The sequence below is a fragment of the Salvelinus alpinus genome, chromosome 1, assembly GCF_045679555.1.
Source record: "Salvelinus alpinus chromosome 1, SLU_Salpinus.1, whole genome shotgun sequence".
Classification (NCBI taxonomy): domain Eukaryota; kingdom Metazoa; phylum Chordata; class Actinopteri; order Salmoniformes; family Salmonidae; genus Salvelinus; species Salvelinus alpinus.
The window spans coordinates 62,338,242-62,363,689 of record NC_092086.1 but is presented as its reverse complement, the minus strand read 5'-3'; the positions used below and the strand labels follow the sequence as shown (position 1 = coordinate 62,363,689).

General features: G+C 44.8%; 1 protein-coding gene across 7 annotated transcripts in view; it reads left to right on the top strand.

Moving 5' to 3' along the window:
• Positions 1-25,448, top strand: part of LOC139582855 (peripheral-type benzodiazepine receptor-associated protein 1-like) — a 194,116-nt gene that overhangs the window by 65,015 nt on the left and 103,653 nt on the right. For all 7 annotated transcript variants that reach the window (XM_071413257.1, XM_071413283.1, XM_071413247.1 and 4 more), the window contains 2 exons: positions 13,090-13,197; positions 21,836-21,964. In XM_071413257.1, coding sequence (XP_071269358.1) covers positions 13,090-13,197; positions 21,836-21,964 — 237 coding nt within the window. The remainder of the gene's footprint in view (positions 1-13,089; positions 13,198-21,835; positions 21,965-25,448) is intronic.

Below are 25,448 nucleotides of genomic sequence, written 5' to 3'. Positions count from 1 at the left end.
GAAACACAGAGAGAGAAAGAGAAGGACGGCCTTCAATTATCTCTGTTTGCATCCAGCCTGATTATGGACTGACTGGTGCAGGCCACAGCCAGGCGGGGTGGAGTTTGTGTATGTGTTGGGTCTCTGTCTCTGTGAGTGTGTAGTATGTCTGTGGTGTGTAGAATGTGGGGTGGGCCAGCCTCACCTCGCCTCAGGCTTATTACACTCTCTATCTGGCAAATACTGGTTCAGGGACACCTGCTCTGCTGCTGAGTTAAATCTGCCTGCCAGCTCTGCCTGTGTGTGGGTGGATGGGTGGGGGTGGGTGTGTAAAGCTGAGAGTTAGAAGAGCAGTCTGAATACTAAACCACTGGCCCTGCGTGTACGTACCTAGCCTGACAGACAGCCTGCAGCCCCTTCTGTTGTCTGAGAGGGGTCACCATGACCGTTTGTGGAGGGGAACATAAACAGATCACAAACACAACAGACCACACACGGGGCGGCAGGTAGCCTAGTGGTTAGAGCGTTGGGCCAGTAACCAAAAGGTTGCTAGATCGAATCACCGAGCCGGCAATGTAAAAATGTGTCGTTCTGCCCCTGAACAAGGCAGTTAACCCACTGTTCCTAGGCCGTCATTGTAAAGAAGATTTTGTTCTAAACTGACTTGCCTGGTTAAATAAAAAATGACACCCTATTACCTATATAGTGCACAACTTTTGACTAGAGCCCATAGTGCACTATATAGGGAATAGGGTTCCATTCGGAACACAACCATGAAGTACTAGCTACACCACCACTCTGCTAGAAGGGAAAAGAACAGGCCACTACACCACTCCTAAAAGAGAGTCTCCAAAATCAAATCACATTTTATTTGTCACATGCGCCGAATACAATAGGACCTTACCGTGAAATGCTTACTTACAAGCCCTTAACCAACAATACAGTTCAAGAAATAGAGTTAAGAAAATATTTACAAAATAAACTAAAGTTTCAAAAATTAATTAAATCAATAAGTAACACAAGAAAATTACATAACAATAGCGAGGCTATATACAGGGGGTACCGGTACCGAGTCAATGTGCGTGGGTACAGGTTAGTCTAGGTAATTTGTAAAGTGACTATGTATAGATAATAAACAGCGAGTAGCAGTAGTGTAAAAACAAAGGGGGGGGGGTCAATGTAAATAGTCCGAGTGGCCATTTGATGAATTGTTCAGCAGTCTTATGACTTGGGGGGTAGAAGCTGTTAAAGAGCCTTTTTGTCGTAGACTTGGCGCTCCAGTACCACTTGCCGTACGTTAGCAGACTCCAACCAATAGACTCCAGCCTCCTAGTGAACAATGACACCATTAGACATCAGTATAAAGACCAGGCTGAGGCTGAGCTTATTCTGTCAGGCTGGGCTGGAGCAGGGCTACATCTGACCTGATGGATTGGGCCTTAGTGGAGTGGAGTTCTCCACTGGGTCATACCAGGACACTAGGACACAGTTAGTCTGGTCCCAGATCTGTTTGTGGTGTCTTGCCAACTCGGCAAGATGGCACTAACAAGGATACAGGGACTGTGGCTGGTAAAAACCGACGGGCTGAAAATATCTCAAGGACACAGTGCTTCACCACTGAGCTCGATAGCTAGGCCAACTCTTCCGCTGGCACTTGCTGAGAAAAGCAAATAAGTGGGCTTAGTCTTAAGCCTGTGTACGGTGAAGTAAGGCCGGCACAATTACCGTATAACCGTCTAACTGAAGACCGCCATGAAAATAAAATAACCATCATAACCATAACGAACAGCTGACTGAAGATGTGAAGTCCAGGCATTCATGTGGTTGAGTCCGTTTCTGAGGTTACATGGACTCTTCACAATATGATGAAACTTTGTTGCTCCTTGCTGAAACAAGCAAGATCTTTTAGCGAACGAGTCTTTGGTTGCCTAGGCAACACCCTATGTAGCAGCAGCAGCACACATAGAAATAGAATGAATAGAATGGGCTTCAAACGTCTAACCCTGGCAATTTGCCTGGTAAACTCATTGGTCCACTTGCAATCGCTGCCTGCTATTGTGATGCAATAATTTCCATGGTAATGTAGAATGTTAATTCAAATGATGTTAACTGATGTGGCTCATGCAATGGCATGTATATTTTGTAACGTCAGTTGAGTTGAATCAACAAATCACAGCACATATTGATTGGTACACTTCCTGCTTTTACTTCCTGCTTCTACTTCCTGCTTTGCTCCTATGGGTACACTTGCAATGGCCACCAGTCCACCCATTATGTCATCAATGAGTTGAATGGAGATGCCCATTCTGTTGATTCTATTTCTATGCTAGCACATGCAGTCAGAGGCAAAAATGTGTCTTAAGAAAAATCGAAATGTTAATTTGGCTGACCAATAACTGTCATGTAAAATGTGCATACCTTCATTCTCACATCTATCTGCCTTAATAGAAAACTGCTAGTGCTTAGGGCTGAGAATTGCCAGGGACCTCATAATATGATATTATCACTACACTTAGGTACTTATACGATATATATTGCGATTCGATACTGCGGTTTAATTACGAGTTGATGTTCCAAACATATTGCTCACTATACACTGAGTGTACAAAACATTAAGAACACCCGCTCTTTCCATGACAGACTGTGTCACGTTCCTGACCTATTTCTGTTAGTTTGTTGTATGTGTTAGTTGGTCAGGACGTGAGTTTGGGTGGGCATTCTATGTTGTGTGTTTCTATGTTGGTTTAGGGTTGCCTGGTATGGCTCTTGATTAGAGGCAGGTGTTTGGCGTTCCTCTAATTAAGAGTCATATTTAGGTAGGTTGTTTCACTGTGTTCGTTGTGGGTGGTTGTCTCCTGTATCTGTGTATATGTTTGCACCATACGGGACTGTTTGCGGTTTGTTCATTTTATGTAGTCTGTTCCTGTTCGTTTCGTTCTTCACGTTATATGTAAGTTCGTCGTTCAGGTCTGTCTGCATCGTTTATTTGTTTTGTTAGTTTAATCAAGTATAGTTCGTTTTCGTCTTTGTCTCTTTTGTTTATTTAATAAAGCATCATGTCATTTCACTACGCTGCGCCTTGGTTTAATCCCTGCTCCTCCTCTTCGGATGAAGAGGAGGAGGAAAACCGTTACAGAACCACCCACCAATCCAGAACCAAGCAGCGTAATTTCGAGCAACGGGAGAGTATACAGGACTTGTGGAGTTGGGAGCAAGTATTTAACGGAGAAGGACCATGGGCTAAAGTGAATCACCGTCCATGGGAACAGCTGGAAGCAGTTCGGAGAGCGGAGGAAAAGAGAGAGAGGAACCGGCGTTATGAGGGGACGCGTCTTGCACGGAAGCCCGAAAAGCCCGTGAGTAACACCCAAAAATTTCTTGGGGGGGCTAAGAGGTGGTGGGCCAAGGGCAGGTAGGAGACCTGCGCCCACTTCCCAGGCTAACCGTGGAGAGCGGGAGTACGGGCAGACACCGTGTTACGCAGTAGAGCGCACGGTGTCTCCTGTACGTGTGCATAGCCCGGTGCGGGTTATTCCACCTCCCCGCACTGGTAGGGCTAGATTGGGCATTGAGCCAGGTGTCATGAGGCCGGCTCAACGCGTCTGGTCTCCAGTGCGTCTCCTCGGGCCGGCATACATGGCACCTGCCTTACGCATGGTTTCCCCGGTTCGCCTACATAGCCCGGTGCGGGTTATTCCACCTCCCCGCACTGGTCGGGCGACCGGGAGCATTCAACCAGGTAAGGTTGGGCAGGCTCAATGCTCAAGAGAGCCAGTACGCTTGCACGGTCCGGTATTTCCGGCGCTACCTCCCCGCCCCAGCCCAGTACCACCTGTTCCTCCTCCACGCACTCTCTCTATGGTGCGTGTCTCCAGCCCGGTGCCTCCAGTTCCGGCACCACGCACTAAGCCACCTGTGCGTCTCCAGAGCCCTGTACACACTGTTCCTTCTCCCCGTACTCGTCCTGATGTGCGTGCACTCAGCCCGGTGCCACCAGTGCCGGTACCACGCACCAGGAATATAGCACGCTTTGAGAGTCCAGTGTGCCCTGTCCCTGCTCCCCGCACTAGGCTTGAAGTGCGTGTCCCCAGTCCGGTGCCTCCAGTTCCGGCACCACGCACCAGGCCTACAGTGCGTCTCAGCCGGCCAGAGTCTGCCGTCTGCCCAACGGCGCATGAACTGCCTGTCTGCCATGAGCCTGCAAAGCTGCCCGTCTGCCATGAGCCTACAGAGCCTTCCGCCAGACAGGAGCAGCCAAAGCCTTCCGCCAGACAGGAGCAGTTTGAGCCATCCGTCTCCGCAGCGCCATCTGAGCCATCCGTCTCCGCAGCGCCATCTGAGCCATCCGTCTCCCCAGCGCCGTCTGAGCCATCCGTCTCCCCAGCGCCGTCTGAGCCATCCGTCTCCCCAGCGCCGTCTGAGCCATCCGTCTGTCCCGAGCCATTAGAGCCGCCCGTCTGTCCCGAGCCGTCAGAGCCGATAGTCAGTCAGGAGCCGCTAGAGCCAGTCGTCAGTCAGGATCTGCCAGAGCCGCCAACCAGACAGGATCTGCCAGAGCCGCCAACCAGACAGGATCTGCCAGAGCCGCCAACCAGACAGGATCTGCCAGAGCCGCCAACCAGACAGGATCTGCCAGAGCCGCCAACCAGACAGGATCTGCCAGAGCCGCCAACCAGACAGGATCTGCCAGAGCCGCCAACCAGACAGGATCTGCCAGAGCCGTCAGTGAGCCATGAGCGTCCAGAGCCGTCAGTGAGCCATGAGCGTCCAGAGCCGTCAGCCAGCCATGAGCGTCCAGAGCCGTCAGCCAGCCATGAGCGTCCAGAGCCGTCAGCCAGCCATGAGCGTCCAGAGCCGTCAGCCAGCCATGAGCGTCCAGAGCCGTCAGCCAGCCATGAGCGTCCAGAGCCGTCAGCCAGCCATGAGCGTCCAGAGTCGTCAGCCAGTCATGAGCTGTCCCTTAGCCCAGAGCGGCTATTTACCCAGAACTGCCCCTCAGTCCAGAGCTGTCTCTCTGTCCGGAGCTGCCTTTCAGTCCGGAGTTGCCCCTCTATCCTGAGCTACCTCTCTATCCTGAGCTACCTCTCTATCCTGAGCTATCCCTCTGTCCTGAGCTATCCCTCTGTCCTGAGCTATCCCTCTATCCCGGGGCTGCCCCTTGTATTGATGTTACCCAAAGGATTAAGTGGGTGTAGTATGAGGGTGGTCATTTGTAGGGGGAGAGGGAAGCTGGGATTGACTATGGTGGGGTGGGGACCTCGCCCTGATCCTGAGCCACCACCGTGGTCAGATGCCCACCCAGACCCTCCCCTAGGCTTTGTGCTGGTGCGCCCGGAGTTCGCACCTTATGGGGGGGGTTATGTCACGTTCCTGACCTATTTCTGTTAGTTTGTTGTATGTGTTAGTTGGTCAGGACGTGAGTTTGGGTGGGCATTCTATGTTGTGTGTTTCTATGTTGGTTTAGGGTTGCCTGGTATGGCTCTTGATTAGAGGCAGGTGTTTGGCGTTCCTCTAATTAAGAGTCATATTTAGGTAGGTTGTTTCACTGTGTTCGTTGTGGGTGGTTGTCTCCTGTGTCTGTGTATATGTTTGCACCATACGGGACTGTTTGCGGTTTGTTCATTTTATGTAGTCTGTTCCTGTTCGTTTCGTTCTTCACGTTATATGTAAGTTCGTCGTTCAGGTCTGTCTGCATCGTTTATTTGTTTTGTTAGTTTAATCAAGTATAGTTCGTTTTCGTCTTTGTCTCTTTTGTTTATTTAATAAAGCATCATGTCATTTCACTACGCTGCGCCTTGGTTTAATCCCTGCTCCTCCTCTTCGGATGAAGAGGAGGAGGAAAACCGTTACAGACTGACCAGGTGAAAGCTATGATCCCTTATTGATGTCACTTGTTAAATCCACTTCAATCAGTGTAGATGAAGGGGAGGAGACAGGTTAAAGAAAGGTTTTTAAGCCTTGAGACAATTGAGACATGGATTATGTATGTATGCTATTCAGAGTATGAATGGACAAGACAAAAGATTCAAACGCCTTTGAACGGGGTATGGTAGTAGGTGCCAGGCGCACCGGTTTGAGTGTGTCAAGAACTTTCACGCGCTACAATTTCCACCACCCGAAGGACATCCAGCCAACTTGACACAACATTGGGAAGCATTGGAGTTAACATGGGCCAGCATCCCTGTGGAACTCTTTCGACACCTTGTAAGAGTCCATGCCCTGACGAATTGAGGCTGTTCTGAGGGCATAGGGTGGTGCATCTCAATATTAGGAGGGTTCCTAATGTATGGTATACTCAGAATGCTGCAGAGAGACAACAGAGCATGAGAAAATTAGATTTTTTTTTTTCATTCATGGAAAAAAACGCTACCTAACAAAAATGTCAGTATCACTATGTAACTATCGATCACTACTAGTGCTGGACTCATTTGGGGAGTATTGGAGTTTTTAGAATAGATTTGATATTCCGGTAGCAGTACAACTGTGACAGACATCCATTCCTGTAGTCGGTGTATCCATCCATTCATCCATCCATCCATCAATCCATTCATCATCTTTAGCAGGGCTGCCAGCACGAGAGAGGACTATCATTCATTTCTACATCAGTTTCAGCTCTGCCAATTCATCCCCACAAACTGAATCTGAATTATTTTACAGGAAGATGTCATCTAAAATGGATGGCCAAACATAATATCATAGGTATCTGTCTGTTGGGTTGTTTCAGTTGAGGCCTACTGTAGCTAAACATTGCCGTTTTCATCACCAGATAAGATCTGTTGAGATCACCAGTCCAAATGTTGCCTGCTTTCACCCAACAGCATCTGTGGCTTCTGGCACCACCAATCTGCACTAAAATGTAAATGTAAATGCCTGGCTCTCCTTTAGAGTATTCAGACCCCTTAACTTCCACATTTTGTTACTTTACAGACTTATTCTGAAATGGATTAAATAATTTGTTCCCCTCATCAATCTACACACAGTACCCCATAATGACGAAGCTAAAATAGGTTTTTAGAAATTGTAGCAAATTTATAACAAATAAAAAACAAATACCTTATATAAGTATTCAGACCCTTTGCTATGAGACTTGAAATTGAGTTTAGGTGCATCCTGTTTCCATTGATCATCCTTGAGATGTTTCTACAACTTGATTGGAGTCCACCTGTGGTAAATTCAATTGATTGGACATGATTTGGAAAGGCACACACCTGTCTATATAAGGTCCCACAGTTGACAGCCATGAGGTCAAAGGAATTGTACGTAGAGCTCTGAGACAGGATTGTGTTGAGGCACAGATCTGGGGAAGGGTATCAAAACATTTCTGCAGCATTGAAGGTCCTTAAGAACAGAGTGACCTCCATCATTCTTTAATGGAAGAAGTTTGGAACCACCAAGACTCTTCCTAGAGCTGGCCCCCCCAGCAAAACTGAGCAATCGGGGGAGAAGGGCCATGGTCAGGGAGGTGACCAAGAACCCTGCTGGTCACTCTGACAGATCTCCAGAGTTCCTCTGTGGAGATGGTAGCACCTTCCAGAAGGACAAACTCTGCAGCACTCCAGAAATCAGGCCTTTATGGTAGAGTGGCCAAACGGAAGCCACTCCTCAGTAAAAGGCACATGACAGCATGCTTGGAGTTTGCCAAAAGGCAACTAAATACTTAGACCATGAGAAACAAGATTCTCTGGTCTGATGAAACTGAACTCTCAAGAGTCACCTCAGATGGAAACCTGGAACCATCCCTACGATGAAGCATAGTGGTGGCAGCATCATGCTGTGGGGATGTTTTTCAGTGGCAGGGACTGGGACTAGTCAGGATCGAGGGAAAGATGAATGGAGCAAAGTACAGAGAGGTCCTTGATGAAAACCTGCTCCAGAGCGCTCAGGACCTCAGTCTGGGGAAAAGCTTCACCTTCCAACAGGACAACTACCCTAAGCACACAGCCAAAACAACGCAGGAGTGGTTTCGGGACAACTCTGAATGTCCTTGAGTGGCCCAGACAGAGCCCGGACTTGAACCCGATCGAACATCTCTGGAGAGACCTGAAAATAGCTGTGCAGTGACACTCCCCATGCATCCTGACAGAGCTTGAGAAGATTTGCAGAGAAGAATGGGAGAAACTTCACAAATACAGGTGTGCCAAGCTTGTAGCATCATACCCAAGAAGACTCAAGGCTGTAATCACTGCCAAAGGTGCTTCAACAATGTAGAGTAAAGGGTCTGAATACTTATGTAAATGTGATATTTCCCTTTTATATTTCCCTTTTATATATATATATATATACACACACTACCGTCCAAAAGTTTGGGGTCACTTAGGTCCTTGTTTTTGAAAGAAAATACATTTTTGGTCCATTAAAATTACATCAAATTGATCAGAAATTAAGTGTAGACATTGTTAATGTTGTAAATGACTATTGTAGATGGAAACAGCAGATTTTTTATGGAATCTCTACATAGGCGTACAGAGGCCCATTATCAGCAACCATCACTCATGTGTTCCAATGACACGTAGTGTTAGCTAATCCAAGTTTATAATTTTAAAAGGCTAATTGATCATTCGAAAAGCCTTTTGAAATTATGTTAGCACAGCTAACCTGTTTGTGCTAATTAAAGAAGCAATACAACTGGCCTTCTTTAGACTAGGAGTGGGAGGCCCCGGTGCACAACTGAGCAAGAGGACAAGTACATCGCTGGTTCAAATGTCAGTTGTGAAGCTAATAGCAGTGACAGCCATAGCAAGTAGCTCTTGGATGTGCTTTTTAACAATACTGTGTAACTCCGTTAGGGCAACATCTGAAAAATAGCACCTACTTGGTAGTGTGTACCAGTCGGCGAAAGCCAACATCATCCACGACAGAGAACGTTTGATTTTCAAGGGCAATGAATTCAATTATCTTGACGTTAATGGATTTTGCCTTTGAGTTGTCTCGCTGAAATGTTCTTAGTCTTTCAAATGACTGCTGGACTTGAACTTGTTTAGTTGTTGGAAGTGTGCGCTTAGTTTTTTTCTGGTTTTGTTGTAAGTAGTCGCTGAACGTCTGGGGGTGATAAACTTTCAAATTAGTTATTAGTTTTGTGGTATTGAAAGATTTCACTTTCTCCCCTCCTTGGGAAATAATAGCAGCACAAATGTTGCACATGGCCTTTTTGTTATCTTCCTTTGCAACTTCAAAATAGATCCACACAGCAGACATTGTGGGCTAGTTTAGGAATGATGTGTTGCACGTGTAGCGCTGTATTTTTCAAGGCGTCATTACGTCGTCTACCTACGTTATATAGGTTATGCACGTCAGCTTTGACATCGGTTTTGCACATCGCCGTTAAACTAGACATCGGGCCGATGTTGCCATTTTTAGCTAATATCGGCTGATTCTGATATGCTTACCGATATATCGTGCATCCCTAATCAGTAACAGGGTAAATGAAGTTTAATTTAAGATGTTACATAGAATTTATCCTGTAAAACATGTTTTGTAAAGATTCAAGCTAAATATTGACTATAATTGGGATTTCTGTATTTACAGTAGATTTTTGGGGATTGACATACAGAACTTTGTTTCAAAGAAAACAGGACAGGTTTATTTAAGAAATTCTGACATTGATAAAGATGTAGTATATTTCATTCAACTGCTTGTAATATTAGGTACATTTAATATTCACAAATGCAAATGTTCTAACTCAAAACCTAACTTGAATGAATTTAAACAATATGGCACTACTTTAACTAAAATGAAAACAAAAAGGAAATTAAAACTTGTTGTATTATTAATTCATATGATGTGTCTGTTTAATATAAAAGGTTTGTATGTATGCTTGTTTGCATGTGGCTATTTTTTGTTGTTGATATGTTTGTTAACTTTAAAACAGTTGATTAAAAAAATTCTATTCATAATACAGGTGAATGCATATTATTCGATAGGATTGTGTGTATTGGGCTTGCCTTAGCTGATTTAATGGGGCTACAGATAACAAATGATCCCTTCCATGTAGGACTTGTTTTATTGGCAATTGCTCAGAGAGCATATTATTTTATTGTACTGATCAACAACATTTGAACAGAAGAAGCAATCTCTTCTTTTATAAAAGTGTGTGCTGTCTCGTTAAGAAAGTAATGATTTATGAATAATTTAGGAGGCAGAAAGTGGCTGTGCAATCTGACTTTATGGTGATGGAATCTAGTGGCAACTAGACAGGAGGTGGGCGAGATAAAGAAGGTTTTTAGTGACAATCAGCTTTCAAATCAGTATATTTTGCGCTATGGTTAGTATATTATCAGAAAGTACTAGGGTAGGGAATTAATGTTTGCTTCAGCTGTAAGCTAGCAAGGAAAGTTAGCCTACAATTAAAGCTGGAAGCTACCGGTATCGTCTTGCATTGTAAACGTGTTCTAGCCTGTATGGACATTGTTTTGCGAACAGTAATGAACAGTTTCAACATTTCTACATGCTGTGTTGCATTATTCTTCTGTGCAGCATGAGTGGGGAAATAACAATGCAGCCCTGACAGCTCTAGCAAGGAATGAGTGGAGCAGGCACTTTGCTCTTTGTACTATTGTGGGGGTGTCCTGATAGACAGACTTGATCCTCTCAATCACGTGAGACACATTTGACAGTAGTACTGAGCATAACAAAAATTCCACCGTATTTTGTACTATTATTTTTTGTATAAAGGATTCGGTATACCATGCAACACTAATGCTCTGTCCGATGGCAAACCCAGATGACCCTACAGTATAACATACTCTACTCTCTTAGCCGGGGGAACAGTGTGTTGGAGGAGGTGTTTGCCCAGGGGCTGCTAACTGATTGATTGACTGACTGACTCCAAGGACAAAAACCCATCTCACTTCCAGCTCTTCTGTCTGTCCATCTGCTCACTCTCCATCAGAACCTCAACTCTGCCAGGTCTGGCTGCTCCCTCCATCCCTCAGAAGTAATTTAATCAGGGATGTAGTGTTTTCTTCCAGGGGTTCTTCCTTCCTGATTTTCTGGCAGGATCCTTCATTCATACATTGAAATTGATCTACTGTAATTGTACGCCTCAAACTAATATTCCTACTATCTCTCCATACTACACACAGAGCAGGGTGACCTCAACTCATATGTGTCCTCCATATGGGCATTAAGAACATGGCAGGGCCCCTTGTTCAACTGGCCTTCACATAAACACAAGCTCATGATGGGCCTCTGGAACTGGAAATGAAAGTCAGTCACCCCTCTAACGGTTCGTCCAGCTGGCCGTTCATTGGAGGCGCTGAGGATAGCGAGCTTGTTTGTGTTGTGCCAAGGAGTTGACAAGGACAAGTAAGAGGAAGGGACAGGGTGGATCAAGCGCTAAGTCCATAAAACTTTGGAGTCCATGATTACGTCTTAGATGTATGTCAGACCAGATGTAGTTAAGATGGAGGGAGGGCATGTCGGATTATACTGTTGCTCTTTAAATCAAATCAAATGTTATTGGTCACATACACATGGTTAGCAGATGTTATTGCGAGTGTAGCGAAATGCTTGTGCTTCTAGTTCTGACAGTGCAGTAATATCTAACAAGTAAGCTAACAATTCACAACAACTACCTAATACACACAGCTAAGTAAAGGGATGTATTAAGAATATATACATATAAATGTACAGGTAGCCTAGTGGTTAGAGCGTTGGACTAGTAACCGAAAGGTTGCAAGATCGAATCGCTGAGCTGACAAGGTAAAAATCTGTCGTTCTACCCCTGAACACTGTTCCTAGTCCGTCATTGAAAATAAGAATTTGTTCTTAACTGACTTGCCTAGTTAAATAAAGGTAAAAAAATATATAATATATGGATGACCAAGTGGCATAGGCAAGATGCAATAGATGGTATAAAAATTATATACATAGGGTATGAGTAACGCAAGATATGGAAACATTATTAAAGTGGAATTATTAAAGTGACTAGTGATATATTTATTAAAGTGGCCAATGATTTCAAGTCTGTATGTAGGCAGCAGCCTTTCTGTGTTAGTGACGGCTATTGCCAGATATGTGTTTGTGGTCTCTCTTTAGTCTCTACTTTCTTATCCGTGCTCTGAGTGTGACTCACTAACAGGTTATAGGAGTTCAGTGCCAGCCAGGCAGGCTGCAGTGTGGTTGGCTGATTGAGCCTTCTCTAATGAAAAGGCCCACTCATTGAGCTCTCATCTGTCATCCACTACCCTGAGAGCAGCGTTAGTTGTAAGACCAGCAGCGTTGGTTTGAAAGTACAAACAATACAACAGTGGTTGGCAGACAGGGAGAGGAGGGAGGTTGTATAGGGGCTATGGAGGGAGAGTCGGGAGGCTTTTTGGGACTGTGGGAGTATGGTAAGAAAGCGGGACTGTGGGAGAATGTTTCCCCTGAAGGACAGGAGCAGCTGAATGTTAATGACGCAACACCATGCGAATGTGGTCTGTAATAAGAAAGTGGTCTGGAAGCAGTAAGCAATCTCTACTGCAGTGCAGAGATTCATCAAGGGGACCAAAAGACTAATCACCAAACGTACGGCAGCCACGCCACTGGTTTGCTAGAAAGCTGAAATTATTGCGCAGCACTAAATATTGAAGATTGTATCTTAAAGCTGGAATGCTTAATGGTGAAACTGCCACGTCCCTTTGGGATATTACAACAACAAAGACGTAGTTTTTTTCTCCCTTTGACATTTTTTTAAACATTTATTTAACTAGGCAAGTCAGTTAAGAACAAATTTCTTATTTTCAATGACGGCCTAGGAACAGTGAGTTAACTACCTTGTTCAGGGGCAGAACGACAGATTTGTACCTTGTCAGCTCGGGGACTCGATCTTGCAACCTTTCGGTTACTGGTCCAACGCTCTGACCACTAGGCTACACTGCCGTCCCATAATTGCATGCGTGATAGAACAGCAGAATATGTACTGCAATGTTTTTACCACACTGCTTGACACACCTCACTTCCATTCGGTCCACAAAACCAAAACAATAACAAAGGTACTAGGTGTGGACAGTGGCGCTTTTTTCCCTAATGCAGATTCCATCTTTAATGTGATGTCCTGGCAAGACTTGTAAATGTGGAGTGGAAGCATGTACATGGTCTTGATGTGTGTGTTCTACCTCTGTGTTCCAGAATGGCACTGACTATGGGTTCTTGGTGCGTCAGAACTCTGAGCTGCTGCAAGCTCTGGATGAGATGGAGAAGACCTGCACCAACCTGAGAGAGGAGAACGGCCTGCTGGTGAGTGTTTACATGGACTAGACTAGAGGTCTGGACAAGAACTAGGGGCTAGGTAGAGGCCTCGTCTAGACTAAAGTTGATGATAAACTCACAATTCTTTAAGGCAATATTGCAGAGCAATGTTGCCTGCAATGGTTGCAGAAACATTTTTCCATTGAAAATTTGCCATTTTGACCGGCAGCGCCCCCTTGTGGGCAATCTTTAGGAATCCTCCAATCAGAGCACAGATATTGGTTATGTGACCATGGTGGATGTTTTTGAGAGGGAGCGAGCGAGAGAATCAACTCCTGTTTTGAAGTAAAATGTTAGCTTTTCACGTCTCATGTTGCCTCACTACAATTTTTTCTCATGATACGGTAATATATACTGTATACTGACCAAAAATATAAACACAACATGTAAAGAGCTTTAGAGTTTATTTCGGGAGATAGTAACTCTTTAAACAACCGCTCTCGTGGTACCCCAAATTCCAAATTAGTTAATTGTTACATGATTAATTTAATCGGGTAACAATTAAACATAGTTAGTTGATTCGATAAATAACAGTCATCAGATTAACGAAAGTAAAGTCATGGTAGCAGCATAAACATGGTACAAACATTGTTAGGCACAGACAACAGCGCGAAGGGAAAAAAGGTAATGATAATAATTTGTACACTGCAAACTGACCACAACTAATCCCATAAAGAGATTGTATCTGAAAATAACAATAATTTCATACCTTGATTACATTGAGACAGGATCACGTCTCATTTTTGTTCGTAGGAATAGTTGGTGAACAGATTTCCTAAGGGAAACAGTTGTTTTGCTGAATTCCTAGTGATTTTAGTCTTTTTGTAACCAACATTTTTAATTTGGGCGTGGTCCATGAGGGAATGAATCTAAATGGTACAGGCTTGCCACTCAGGTCATTTAGTATCCAATGCCTTAGCCCCTTTTACACACTGGCTGTATGAATACAAATGGTGTGTTTTTTGAGAAGTGGTGTGACCAAGATACAGATCATTCCTTACCTGTGCTCTGTATCCAAAGTTTTATGATTCTTGCAGGCCTTTTGAGCATTGGTAAGGAATGATCAGTCTCCCGCCACCATTCACTATACAGGAGGATGAGGTGAGAACTGTTTTCAAAAAGCAAAGCATAAGGAAAGCCGAAGGGCCGGATCAACTTGCACCAGCTGTGCTCCACTACTATGTTGAACAACTGGCCCTGTTCACTTACATTTTTAACACTTCCTGATGCCAATGTACAGTACCACAGTGCTTCAAAGTACCATCATCCCTGTCCCCAAATCACCTAAAACAACGCCACAGGGCTACGTGCTGTCCCCCTGCTCTTCTCCCTCTTTACGAACCAGTTTACATCTCAGGAGAGCACAGTTAAGGTTTTTAAATAGGCTGAGGACACACTAAGAAGAGACAAGAGAGGGTTGTATCGAAAGCTTCAAAGATCACTGGCTGAGACCTTCCCTCTGTGAGCTCTCTGTATACCAAGCTCTCCTCCAAATGTGCAGAAAAAATTATCAACGATCCCTCCCATCCAGCTAATTACCTCTTTCAGCCCCTACCCCATGGTAGGTGCTAGAGGTCATTGACCACCAAACCTGATTTATTTTCCCCCCCAGCAGTCAGAACATTGAACTCCCTATGGCTACTCCAGGGACCACGCACTTTATGGAGTTATTGACTTTATGGATTGTTGATATTTATATCTATGAATTGTGGGGATGCTATTCTAGTTGCTTGGCACACGTGTTAATGTACACACTGTATACATTAAAATTAATGTGGGTGAATGTTTGTTGTATGAGGTAAGGCTGGAGTAGATGCACTCACCCCATTCACGAAAATGCTTTGCTCCTACAGACAGTGAGTCACGTGGCCGTGGCTTGCTATGTAAAGCAGGCAGACAGACATCCAGGCATTCCGTTACTGTTCGATTGAACGTTAGAATTGGCAAAACGAGTGACCTAAGTGACTTTTAGCGTGGTATGATTGTCGCTGCCAGGCACGCCAGATCCAGTATCTCAGAAACGGCCGCCCTCCTGGGCTTTTCATGCTCGACAGTGTCTAGCGTTTACCGAGAATGGTGCGAACAAAACCAATGGTGCAAACAAAAACCATCCAGTCAACGTCAGTCCTGTGGGCGAAAACAGCTCATTGATGAGAGAGGTCAAAGGAGAATTGCAAGAATCGTGCAAGCTAACAGGTGAGCCACAAACAGACAAATAATGGCGCAGTACAACAGTGGTGTGCAGAACGGCATCTCGGAAGGCACAACTCGTCACTTGGACTATTGCAGCAGACGACCACAACGGGTTACACTCCAATCAGTAAAAACAAGAAGAAGCGGCTCCAGTGGGCACACAATCACCAACACTGGAAAATTGAGGAGTGGGGGAAAAATTGCCTGGTCCGACGAATTCCAGTTCCTGTTGCATCATGCTGATGTCAGAGTCAGGATTTGGCGTAAGCAGCATGAGTCCATGGACCCATCCTGACTGGTGTCAACAGTACAGGCTGGTGGCAGTGGTGTTCAGGTGTGGGGAATGCTTTCCTGGCACACGTTAGGTCCCTTGATACCAACTGAGCAACGATTGAAAAACACAACATATCTGAACATTATTGCTGACCAAACCCAATAGAGCATCTTTGGGATGAGATGGAATGGGCATTTTGCAGCATGAATGTACCGCCGTCCAATCTGCAGCAACTGCGGGATTCCATCGTGTCAGCATGGACCAACATCCCTGTGGAAGGTTTGTAACACCTTGTAGAGTCCATGCCCCGAAGAATGCAGACTATTCTGGAGACAAAGGAGGGTCTGACCCGATACTAGATGGGTGTGCAGTGCCTTCAGACAGTATTCATACCCCTTGACTTATTTCACATTTTGTTGTTACAGCCTGAATTTAAAAAAATTATTAAATATATGTTTTTACACACAAATACCCCATAAGGACAAAGTGAAAATACGTTTTTAGAAATTTGAAAATGATTGAAATTGAAAATGTATTGAAACTGAAAAATGGAAATATCAAATTTCCATAAGTATTCATGGCCCTGAGTCAATACATTTTAGAATCAACTTTTTGTAAGTTTCTCAGAGCTTTGCACATCTGGATTGTACAATATTTGCATATTATTCTTTTTTTAATCTTCAAGCTCTGTCAAGTTGGTTGTTGAACATTGCTAGACAACCATTTTCTTGCCATAGATTTTCAAGCACATTTAAGTCAAAACTGTAATCAGGCCACTCAGGAAGATTCATTGTTGTCTTGGTAAGCAACTGAAAGGTGAATTTTTCTCCAAAAATCCTGTAGGATTTTGCCTGTGTTTCCGTTTATTATTATCCTAAATACGTCCTAATCCTTGCCGATGACAAGCATACCCATAACATGATGGAGCCACCATCATGCTTGAAAATATGAAGGGTGGTACTGAGGGATGTGTTGTGTTGGATTTGCCCCAAACATAACGCTTTGTATTCAGGACATAAAGTTAATTTCTTTGCCACATTTTTTGCAGTTTTTCTTTAGTGCCTTATTGCAATCAGGATGCATGTTTTGGAATATTCTGTACAGGCTGGACTTTTCACTCTGTCATTTAGGTTAGTGGAGTAACTACAATGTGGTTGATGTAACAATGGCGCAGGAGGAGGTGGCTGATGTTTTACAGGTTCCTAACCAATTGTGCTATATTGTTTGTTTTTTCGCATTGTTTGTAACTTACTTTGTATATAATGTTTCTGCTACCTTCTCTTATGACCGAAAATAGCTTCTGGATATCAGAACAGATAACTCACCTCAAACTGGGCGAAGATTTTTTATTTAATGAGTCTGACGCGAAGGATGTACTGTTGCTCCCGGACCAGCCCAAAATCCCCATCATTCGCATGAAAAAAAAAACGGAGATAGAGGGGGCACAGATCCGGGTGCCTTGTGAGAATTGCTAAACTGGATATGTAAAGGAAAGAATGAATGGGGCCATGTATCGTGAGATTTTGAGTGAAAACCTCCTTCCATCAGCAAGGGCATTGAAGATGAAACGTGGCTAGGTCTTTCAGCATGACAATGATCCCAAACACACCGCCCGGGCAACGAAGGAGTGGCTTCGTAAGAAGCATTTCAAGGTCCTGGAGTGGCCTAGCCAGTCTCCAGATCTCAACCCCATAGAAAATCTTTGGAGGGAGTTGAAAGTCCGTGTTGCCCAGCAACAGCCCCAAAACATCACTGCTCTAGAGGAGATCTGCATGGAGGAATGGGCCAAAATACCAGCAACAGTGTGTGAAAACCTTGTGAAGACTTACAGAAAACGTTTGACCTCTGTCATTGCCAACAAAGGGTATATAACAAAGTATTGAGATAAACTTTTGTTATTGACCAAATACTTATTTTCCACCATAATTTGCAAATAAATTCATTAAAAATCCTACAATGTGATTTTCTGGAATTTTTTTTCTCATTTTGTCTGTCATAGTTGAAGTGTACCTATGATGATAATTACAGGCCTCTCTCATCTTTTTAAGTGGGAGAACTTGCACAATTGGTGGCTGACTAAATACTTTTTTGCCCCACTGTATAAGGCCATAAGCAAAGAGAAAATGCTCACCCAGAAGCGGCGCTCCTAATGGCCGGAGACTAAATCTGTTTTACCTCATTTCTACCAGCACGTCACATGTGCAACCATAAAAAAAAAACTTGAGACCACCTTTTCTCCACACACAGAGACATGAACAAAGCTCTCCCTTGACCACCATTTGGCAAATCTGACCATAATTATATCCTCCTGATTCCTGCTTAGAAGCAAAAACTCAAACAGGAAGTACCAGTGACTTGCTCAAAACAGAAGTGGTCAGATGGCGCAGATGCTACGCTACAGGACTTTTTTGCTAGCACAGCCTGGAATATGTTCCGGGATTCATCCAATGGCATTGAGGAGTATACCACCTCAGTCACCGGTTTCATCAATAAGTGCATCGACGATGTCATCCCCACAGTGACCGTACGTACATATCCCAACCAGAAGCCATGGATTACAGGCAACATCCACACCAAGCTAAAAGCTAGAGCTGCTGCTTTCAAGGTGCGGGACACTAATCCGGACGCTAATAAGAAATCTTGCTATGCCCACAAATTAACCATCAAACAAGCAAAGCATCGATACAGGACTAAGATTGAATCCTACTACACCGGCTCTGATGCTCGTCAGATGTTGCAGGGCTTGCAAACTTTTACGGACTACAAAGGGAAACCCAGACGTGAGCTGCCCAGTGACGCGAGCCTACCAGACGAGCTAAATGCTTGCCTCGAAGCGGGCATAAAAGGCAACACTGAAGCATACATAAGAGCACCAGCTGTTCCGGACGACTGTGTGATCACGCTTTCCGTAGCTGATGTGAGTAAGACTTTTAAACAGGTCAACATTCACAAGGCCGCGGGGCCAGCCGGATTACCAGGACGTGTACTCCGAGCAACTGGCAAGTGTCTTCACTGACACGTTCAACCTCTCACTGACCGAGTTTGTAATATCTAAATGTTTCAAGCAGACCACCATAGTCCCTGTGCCCAAGAAAGGGAAGATAAACTGCCAAAATGACTACCACCCCATAGCACTCACGTCGGTAGCCATGAAGTGCTCTGAAAGGCTGGTCATGGCTCACATCAACACCATCATCTCGGAAACCGTAGACCCACTCCAATTCGCATACCGCCCCAACAGATCCACAGATGACCCAATCTCAATTGCACTCCACACGGCCCTTTCCCACCTGGACAAAATGAACACCTATGGGACTGAACATCTCCCTCTGCAACTGGATCCTGGACTTCCTGATGGGCTGCCCCCCAGGTGGTATGGGTAGGCAACGACACATCTGCCACGCTGATCTTCAACACGGGGTGCGTGCTTAGTCTCCTCCTGTACTCCCGGTTCACCCACGACTGCGTGGCCAGGCACGACTCCAACACCGTCATTAAGTTTGCTGACGACACAATGGAGACAGCCTATAGGGAGGTCAGAGACCTGGCAGTGTGGTGCCAGGACAGCAACCTCTCCCTCAACATGAGCAAGACAAAGGAGCTGATTGTGGACTACAGGAAAAAGAGGGCCAAGCACGCCCCCATTCACATGGACGGGGCTGTAGTGCAGCGGGTCGAGAGTTTCAAGTTCCTTGCTGTCCACATCACCAACAGACTATCATGGTCCAAACACACCAAGACAGTTGTGAAGAGGGAATGACAACACCTACTCAGGAGACTGAAAGGATTTGGCATGGATCCTGATATCCTCAAAAAGTTCTACAGCTGTACCATTGAGAGCATCCTGACTGGTTGCATCACCGCCTGGTATTGCAGAGGGTAATGCGTACGGTCCAGTACATCACTGGGGCCAAGCTTCCTGCCATCCAGGACCTCTATAGCAGGCGGTGTCAGAGGAAGACCCAAAAAATTGTCAAAGACTCCAGTCACCCAAGTCATAGACTGTTCTCTCTGCTACCGCACGGCAAGCGGTACCGGAGTGCCAAAAGTCTAGGTCCAAAAGGTTCCTTTACAGCTACAACACCTGTTGTATCCGGGGCATGTGACAAATATAATTAGATTTGATTTGATCCTCAGTTGTCTCTTATCACAGCCATTAAACTGTCTTAAAGTCGCCATTGGCCTCATGGTGAAAACCCTGAGCGGTTTCTTTCCTCTCCGGCAACTGAGTTTGGTAGGACACCTGTAGCTTTGTAGTGACTGGGTGTATTGATACACCATCCAAATCGTAATTAATAACTTCTCCATGCTCAAAGGAATATTTTAAATCAGTGTTTTTTTTTTACCCATCTACCAACAGGTGCCCTTCTTTGTGAGGCATTGGAAAACGTCCCTGGTTTTTGTGGTTGAATCTGTGTTTGAAATTCACTGCAGCTACCATGCTGCACTGTAAACAAATACCACCAACCTTGGTTTCGTGGAAATAAAGTATATTGTATCTAACAGAGGGAAGGCTTTCTCCACTGTTTAAACAGAGTACGACACACTTTCCACTCTGGGTCCTTGAGATCTCCAGAGTGCCGGAGTGAGTCCCTTCTACATGCTCACTGTGTGGTAACAAGTGGCGCGCTTTTAATAAGTGGTGTGACCAAGAATATATAATTCCTTACCAATGCTCTGTATCTGAGGTTTTATGCTTCTTGCAGGGAAAGTTTTCTCTGCTGTTAAGGTCTGTTTAGCCGTTATCTTGGCCTGTCATAGGCTTCGGCAATAAGACAGTAGGAACTTCCTCTGTTATGTCGTTTTATGAAGGGAGCGCATCGCCTACACCCAGTATCCAAGCCCTTAGCGGCGTCTTTAGAGCGGTCTATTGTGCTTGAGGCTATTTCACATCAGCCTTTTTGAGCCGCTGGAATCATGGAGATTAAATAACTCTCCTTCATATCGTTTTACTTAACCGTTTCCAAGCCTTTAGTCCTGTCATGGGAGCTGTCTATTGTGTTTCACCGCAGCCTTTTTTTGAGCCATTGGAAAGCATGGAGATGTAATATATCTCTTTCAAACCGCTTTTCTAATTGCCCTTCCGTCTGCAAAGCAAGTGAGTGAGCTGCACGCACTGTCCGTCCACCATTCTTGCCTATAGTTTGCCCCAGGTTATCCAAAGTAACCTTCTTACCTAACCCCGTCTTCATGCCTAAGGCCATTCATATTTTGTCTCGCCTTAGAGCTTGTGGCTTTACACCCACCATCCTTCACCTCTACGAAAGAAGAGTGTCTCCACTGTTATGTCCAGTACATGCTTTGCACATTTACTTGGACAGAATGAGAGCTTTACGCAATAGCAAACAACTTTTAGTTTCTTGGGCACCTCCCTGCAAGTGGACCCCCTCTCTTGTTAATAGCTATCCCATTGGATACTGGAGGCTATTATATTGGCTTATAATAGCAAGGGTTTACAGCCCCTGGAGGGCCTGAGGGCTCATTCCACCAGAGGTATGGCTACCTCTATGGTACTGTTCAAAGGCATCTCTTTACAATAGATTTGCGATGCGACATGTTGGGCCACGTTTGTTTGAGCTTTTTACCGACTGGACATCACTGCACCTTTGTTGACGTGTACTGTGTCGGAGCCTCTGAGGGGTGATGCTGTTGGGGTTACCCTAGCTTCTGAGAGCATGTCTACGATACGGGAGTTGACCATATCCCCATAGTGATACATCGAAACAAGAATTTGAAGAGAACTCATGATTACTTTCGTAACCCTGGTTCTCTGATCATGAGTGAGATGTATCACCGCATTTCCCTACTCGCAGAGAGCAAGGAAAAAAGGCATGCTTGAGAATGACCAGAGGACAGGCAAGTAGCATCTTATAACGAGGGAGGGGCTCACCTCATTCGCCTCTCAATCTGTCTGTCTCCGAAAGATGTTATGTGATTGGTTCTTCGTGTTGTGATCCGCCTGGAACGAATCCACATAGTGACACACTCATATTATCAGAGAACCGGGGTTACGAAAGTTTGTCTTTGTCTTTTTTAGTCCTCTACTGTGTTATTTTGGTCCAGTCCTCACCATGCCTGTACTGTTCTAGCTGTGTCAGTCAGAGCTGCAGGCCTGTGGAGGAGGTTTTTAAATATGTCTCTCCCTCTATCTCTCTGCAGAGGAAGAGCAGTGTCCCAGAGACTGAGGAGAAGGTGAGGCGTCTGAGGAGGAAGAACACAGAGCTGGCTGTCATCGCTAAGAGACTGGAGGACAGGGCACGCAAACTACAGGAGGCCAACCTCAAAGTGGTAAACTACAAGCCTATCACTGTTTTGATATAGCTATTGCCTTACTGCAGGGTTGTCAAACTCATTTCAAATCAAATGTTATTTGTCACCTGCTGAATACAACAATTTTGACTTTACTATGAAATGCTTGTTTAGGAGCTCTTCCCAGCTATGCAGTAAAAAAAAGTAAAAAATATATAAAAATAGTAACACAAGGAATAAAATACACAAGAATGGAGCTATGTACATGTAGTGCTGGTAATAGATCAATGTGCAGGGGCTACTATGTATTTGATGTAGATATGGACAGTGCATTCAGAAAGTATTCAGACCCCTTGACTTTTTCCACATTTTGTTACGTTACAGCCTTATTCTAAAATGGCTTAAATAAAACATGTTCCTCATCAATCTACACACAATACCCCATAATGATAAAGCGAAATATTTGCATATGTATTAAAAATAAAAAACTGAAATACCTTATTTACATAAGTACCATCTCGTACCATTTGCCGGACGGTAAGAGAGTGAACAGTCTATGGCTTGGGTGGCTGGAGTCTTTTTTGGGGGGGCCTTCCTCTGACACCGCCTGATATAGAGGTCCTGGATGGCAGGGAGCTTGGCCACCGTGATGTACTGAGCTGTCTGCACCACCCTCTGAAGCGCTTTGCTGTCAAGGGCAGTATATTTGCCATACCAAGCGGCCATGCAGCCAGTCAGGATGCTCTCAATGGTGCAGCTGTAGAACTTTTGAGTATCCAAGGGCCCATGCCAAATCTTTTCAGTCTCCTGACGGGGAAGAGGCGCTGCCGTGCCCTCTTCACAACCGTGCGGGTGTCTGTGGACCATGTTAAGTCCTTAGTGATGTGGACGACAAGGAATTTGAAGCTCTCGATCCGCATCACTACAGCCCTGTCAATGTGGATGGGGACGTGCTCTCTCCTCTTTCTCCTGTAGTCCACGATCAGCTCCTTGGTCTTACTGACGTTGATGAAGATGTTGTTTCCCTGGCACCACACTGCTAAGACTCCTCCCTGTAGTCTCTCATCGCCGTCGGTGATCAGGCCTCCCTGTAGTCTACTACTCCCTGTAGTGACCTCCTCCCTGTAGTCTCTCATCGCCGTCGGTGATCAGGCATGTGGTGTAATTATAAGCAAAGGAGAGACTTTTAGATTTCTTCAAAACAATTTAACTTTATTATTTAATTACTGCAGTAATGGAGTTGGTAGGTAACCACCCAGGAGGTGATCACTGAGAAGAGCAGAACTGAGTTATAGCTCTTTATGAATACACGACAAACAGCAGATGTGTGGATTGGGTCAAAAGGTTAGCAGTTGTATGAAAGAAATGAATAATTCACAGCAGACAGTATCTGCTGTGAAGACTGTTTTCATTGTAAGGAAAACAGGGTTTGGCCCCCAAAACGAGGTTCCTCTCAACCCGAGCCATCTCCCTCACATTAATGGAACGTGGCTTGTTAGGTTTATCAACTTAGGCATCGTAAATCTACTGTCAGTGTTAACACAGACACATGAGAGTTCTAACCCTATTCTGTTACATCTAAGAAAAATAGCATTTGATGCAATAACAGTATTATAATAATCTTGTAATTTCGCCACCATAGGCCTACCACCGTTGTGTCGTCAGCAAACTTGATGGTAGTGTTGGAGTCGTGGGTGAACAGGGAGTACAGGAGGGGACTAAACACACACCCCTGAGGGGTCCCCCCGTGTTGAGGGTCAGCGTGGCAGGTTGCCTACCCTCACCACATCGCGCCAGCCCGTCAGGAAGTCCAGTATCCAGTTGCAGAGGGAGGTGATCAGTCCCAGGGTCCACAGCTTGGAGGGGACTATGGTGTTGAATGCTGAGCTGTAGTCTATGAACCACATTCTCACATAGTCTTTTCCTCTCTTGTCCAGGTGGGAGAGGGCCGTGTGAAGTGCAATTGAGATTGCATCATCTGTGGGTCTGTTGGGGCGGTATGCAAATTGGAATGGATCCAGGGTGTCTGGGATGATGGTATTGATGTGTGTCATGACCAGCCTTTCAAAGCACTTCATCATTACAGATGTGAATGCTATAGGGCTGTAGTAATTTAAACAGGTTACCTTGGAGTTCTTGGGAACAGGGACAATGGTGGTCAGCTTGAAACATGTTGGGATTACAGACTGACAAGGAGACCTTGAAAATGTCCGTGAAGACACTTGCCAGCTGGTCTGCGCATGCTTTGAGAACGCGCCCTGGTATTTCGTCTGGACTGGCGACCTTGCGAGCTTTAACATGTTTCAAAGTTTTACTCACATCGGCCATGAATACCAGATCACACAGTCATCCAAAACAACAGGGGCTTTCACGCAAGACTCAGTGTTATATTTCTAGAATCGAGCATGAAACACATTTACAGTGGAAGAAAAAGTATGTGAACCCTTTAGAATTACCTGGATTTCTGAATAAATTGGTCATACAATTTCATCTGATCTTCATCAAGTCACAACAATAGACAAACACAGTCTGCTTAAACTAATAACACACAAACAATTATAATTGTTCATATTTTTATTGAAACATTCACAGTGCAGGTTGAAAAAGTATGTGAACCCTTGGATTTAATAACAGGTTGACCCTTCTTTGGCAGCAATAACCTCAACCAAACGTTTTCTGTAGTTGCGGATCAGACCTGCACAACGGTCAGGAGGAATTTTGGACCATTCCTCTTTACAAAACTGTTTCAGTTCCACAATATTCTTGGGATGTCTGGTGTGAACTGCTCTCTTGAGGTCATGCCACAGCATCTCAATCGAGTTGAGGTCAGGACTGACTGGGCCACTCCAGAAGGTGTATTTTCTTCTGTTCAAGCCATTCTGTTGATGGGTTGTTGTCCTGTTGCATCACCTAACTTCTGTTGAGCTTCAATTGGCAGACAGATAGCCTAACATTCTCCTGCAAAATATCTTGATAAACCTGGGAATTCATTTTTCCGTCGATGATAGCAAGCTGTCCAGGCCCTGAGGCAGCAAAGCAGCCCCAACCATGATGCTCCCTCCACCATAGTTTACAGTTGAAATTAGGTTTTGATGTTGGTGTGCTGTACCTTTTTCCTCCACACATAGTGTTGTGTGTTCCTTCCAAACAACATAACTTTAGTTTCATCTGTCCACAGAATATTTTGCGAGTAGCGCTGTGGAACATCCAGGTACTCTTTTGCGAACTTCAAACAAACAAAAAAATGTTTTTTTTGGACAGCAGTGGCTTCTTCCATGGTGTCCTCCCATAAACACCATTCTTGTTTGGTGTTTTACGTATTGTAGACTCGTCAACAGAGATGTTAGCATCTTCCAGAGATTTCTGTAAGTCTTTAGCTGACACTCTAGGATTCTTCTTAACCTCATTGAGCATTCTGCTCTGTTCTCTTGCAGTCATCATTGCAGGACGGCCACTCATATGGAAAGTAGCAACAGTGCTGAAATTTATAGACAATTTATCTTACCGTGGACTGACTTTTAGA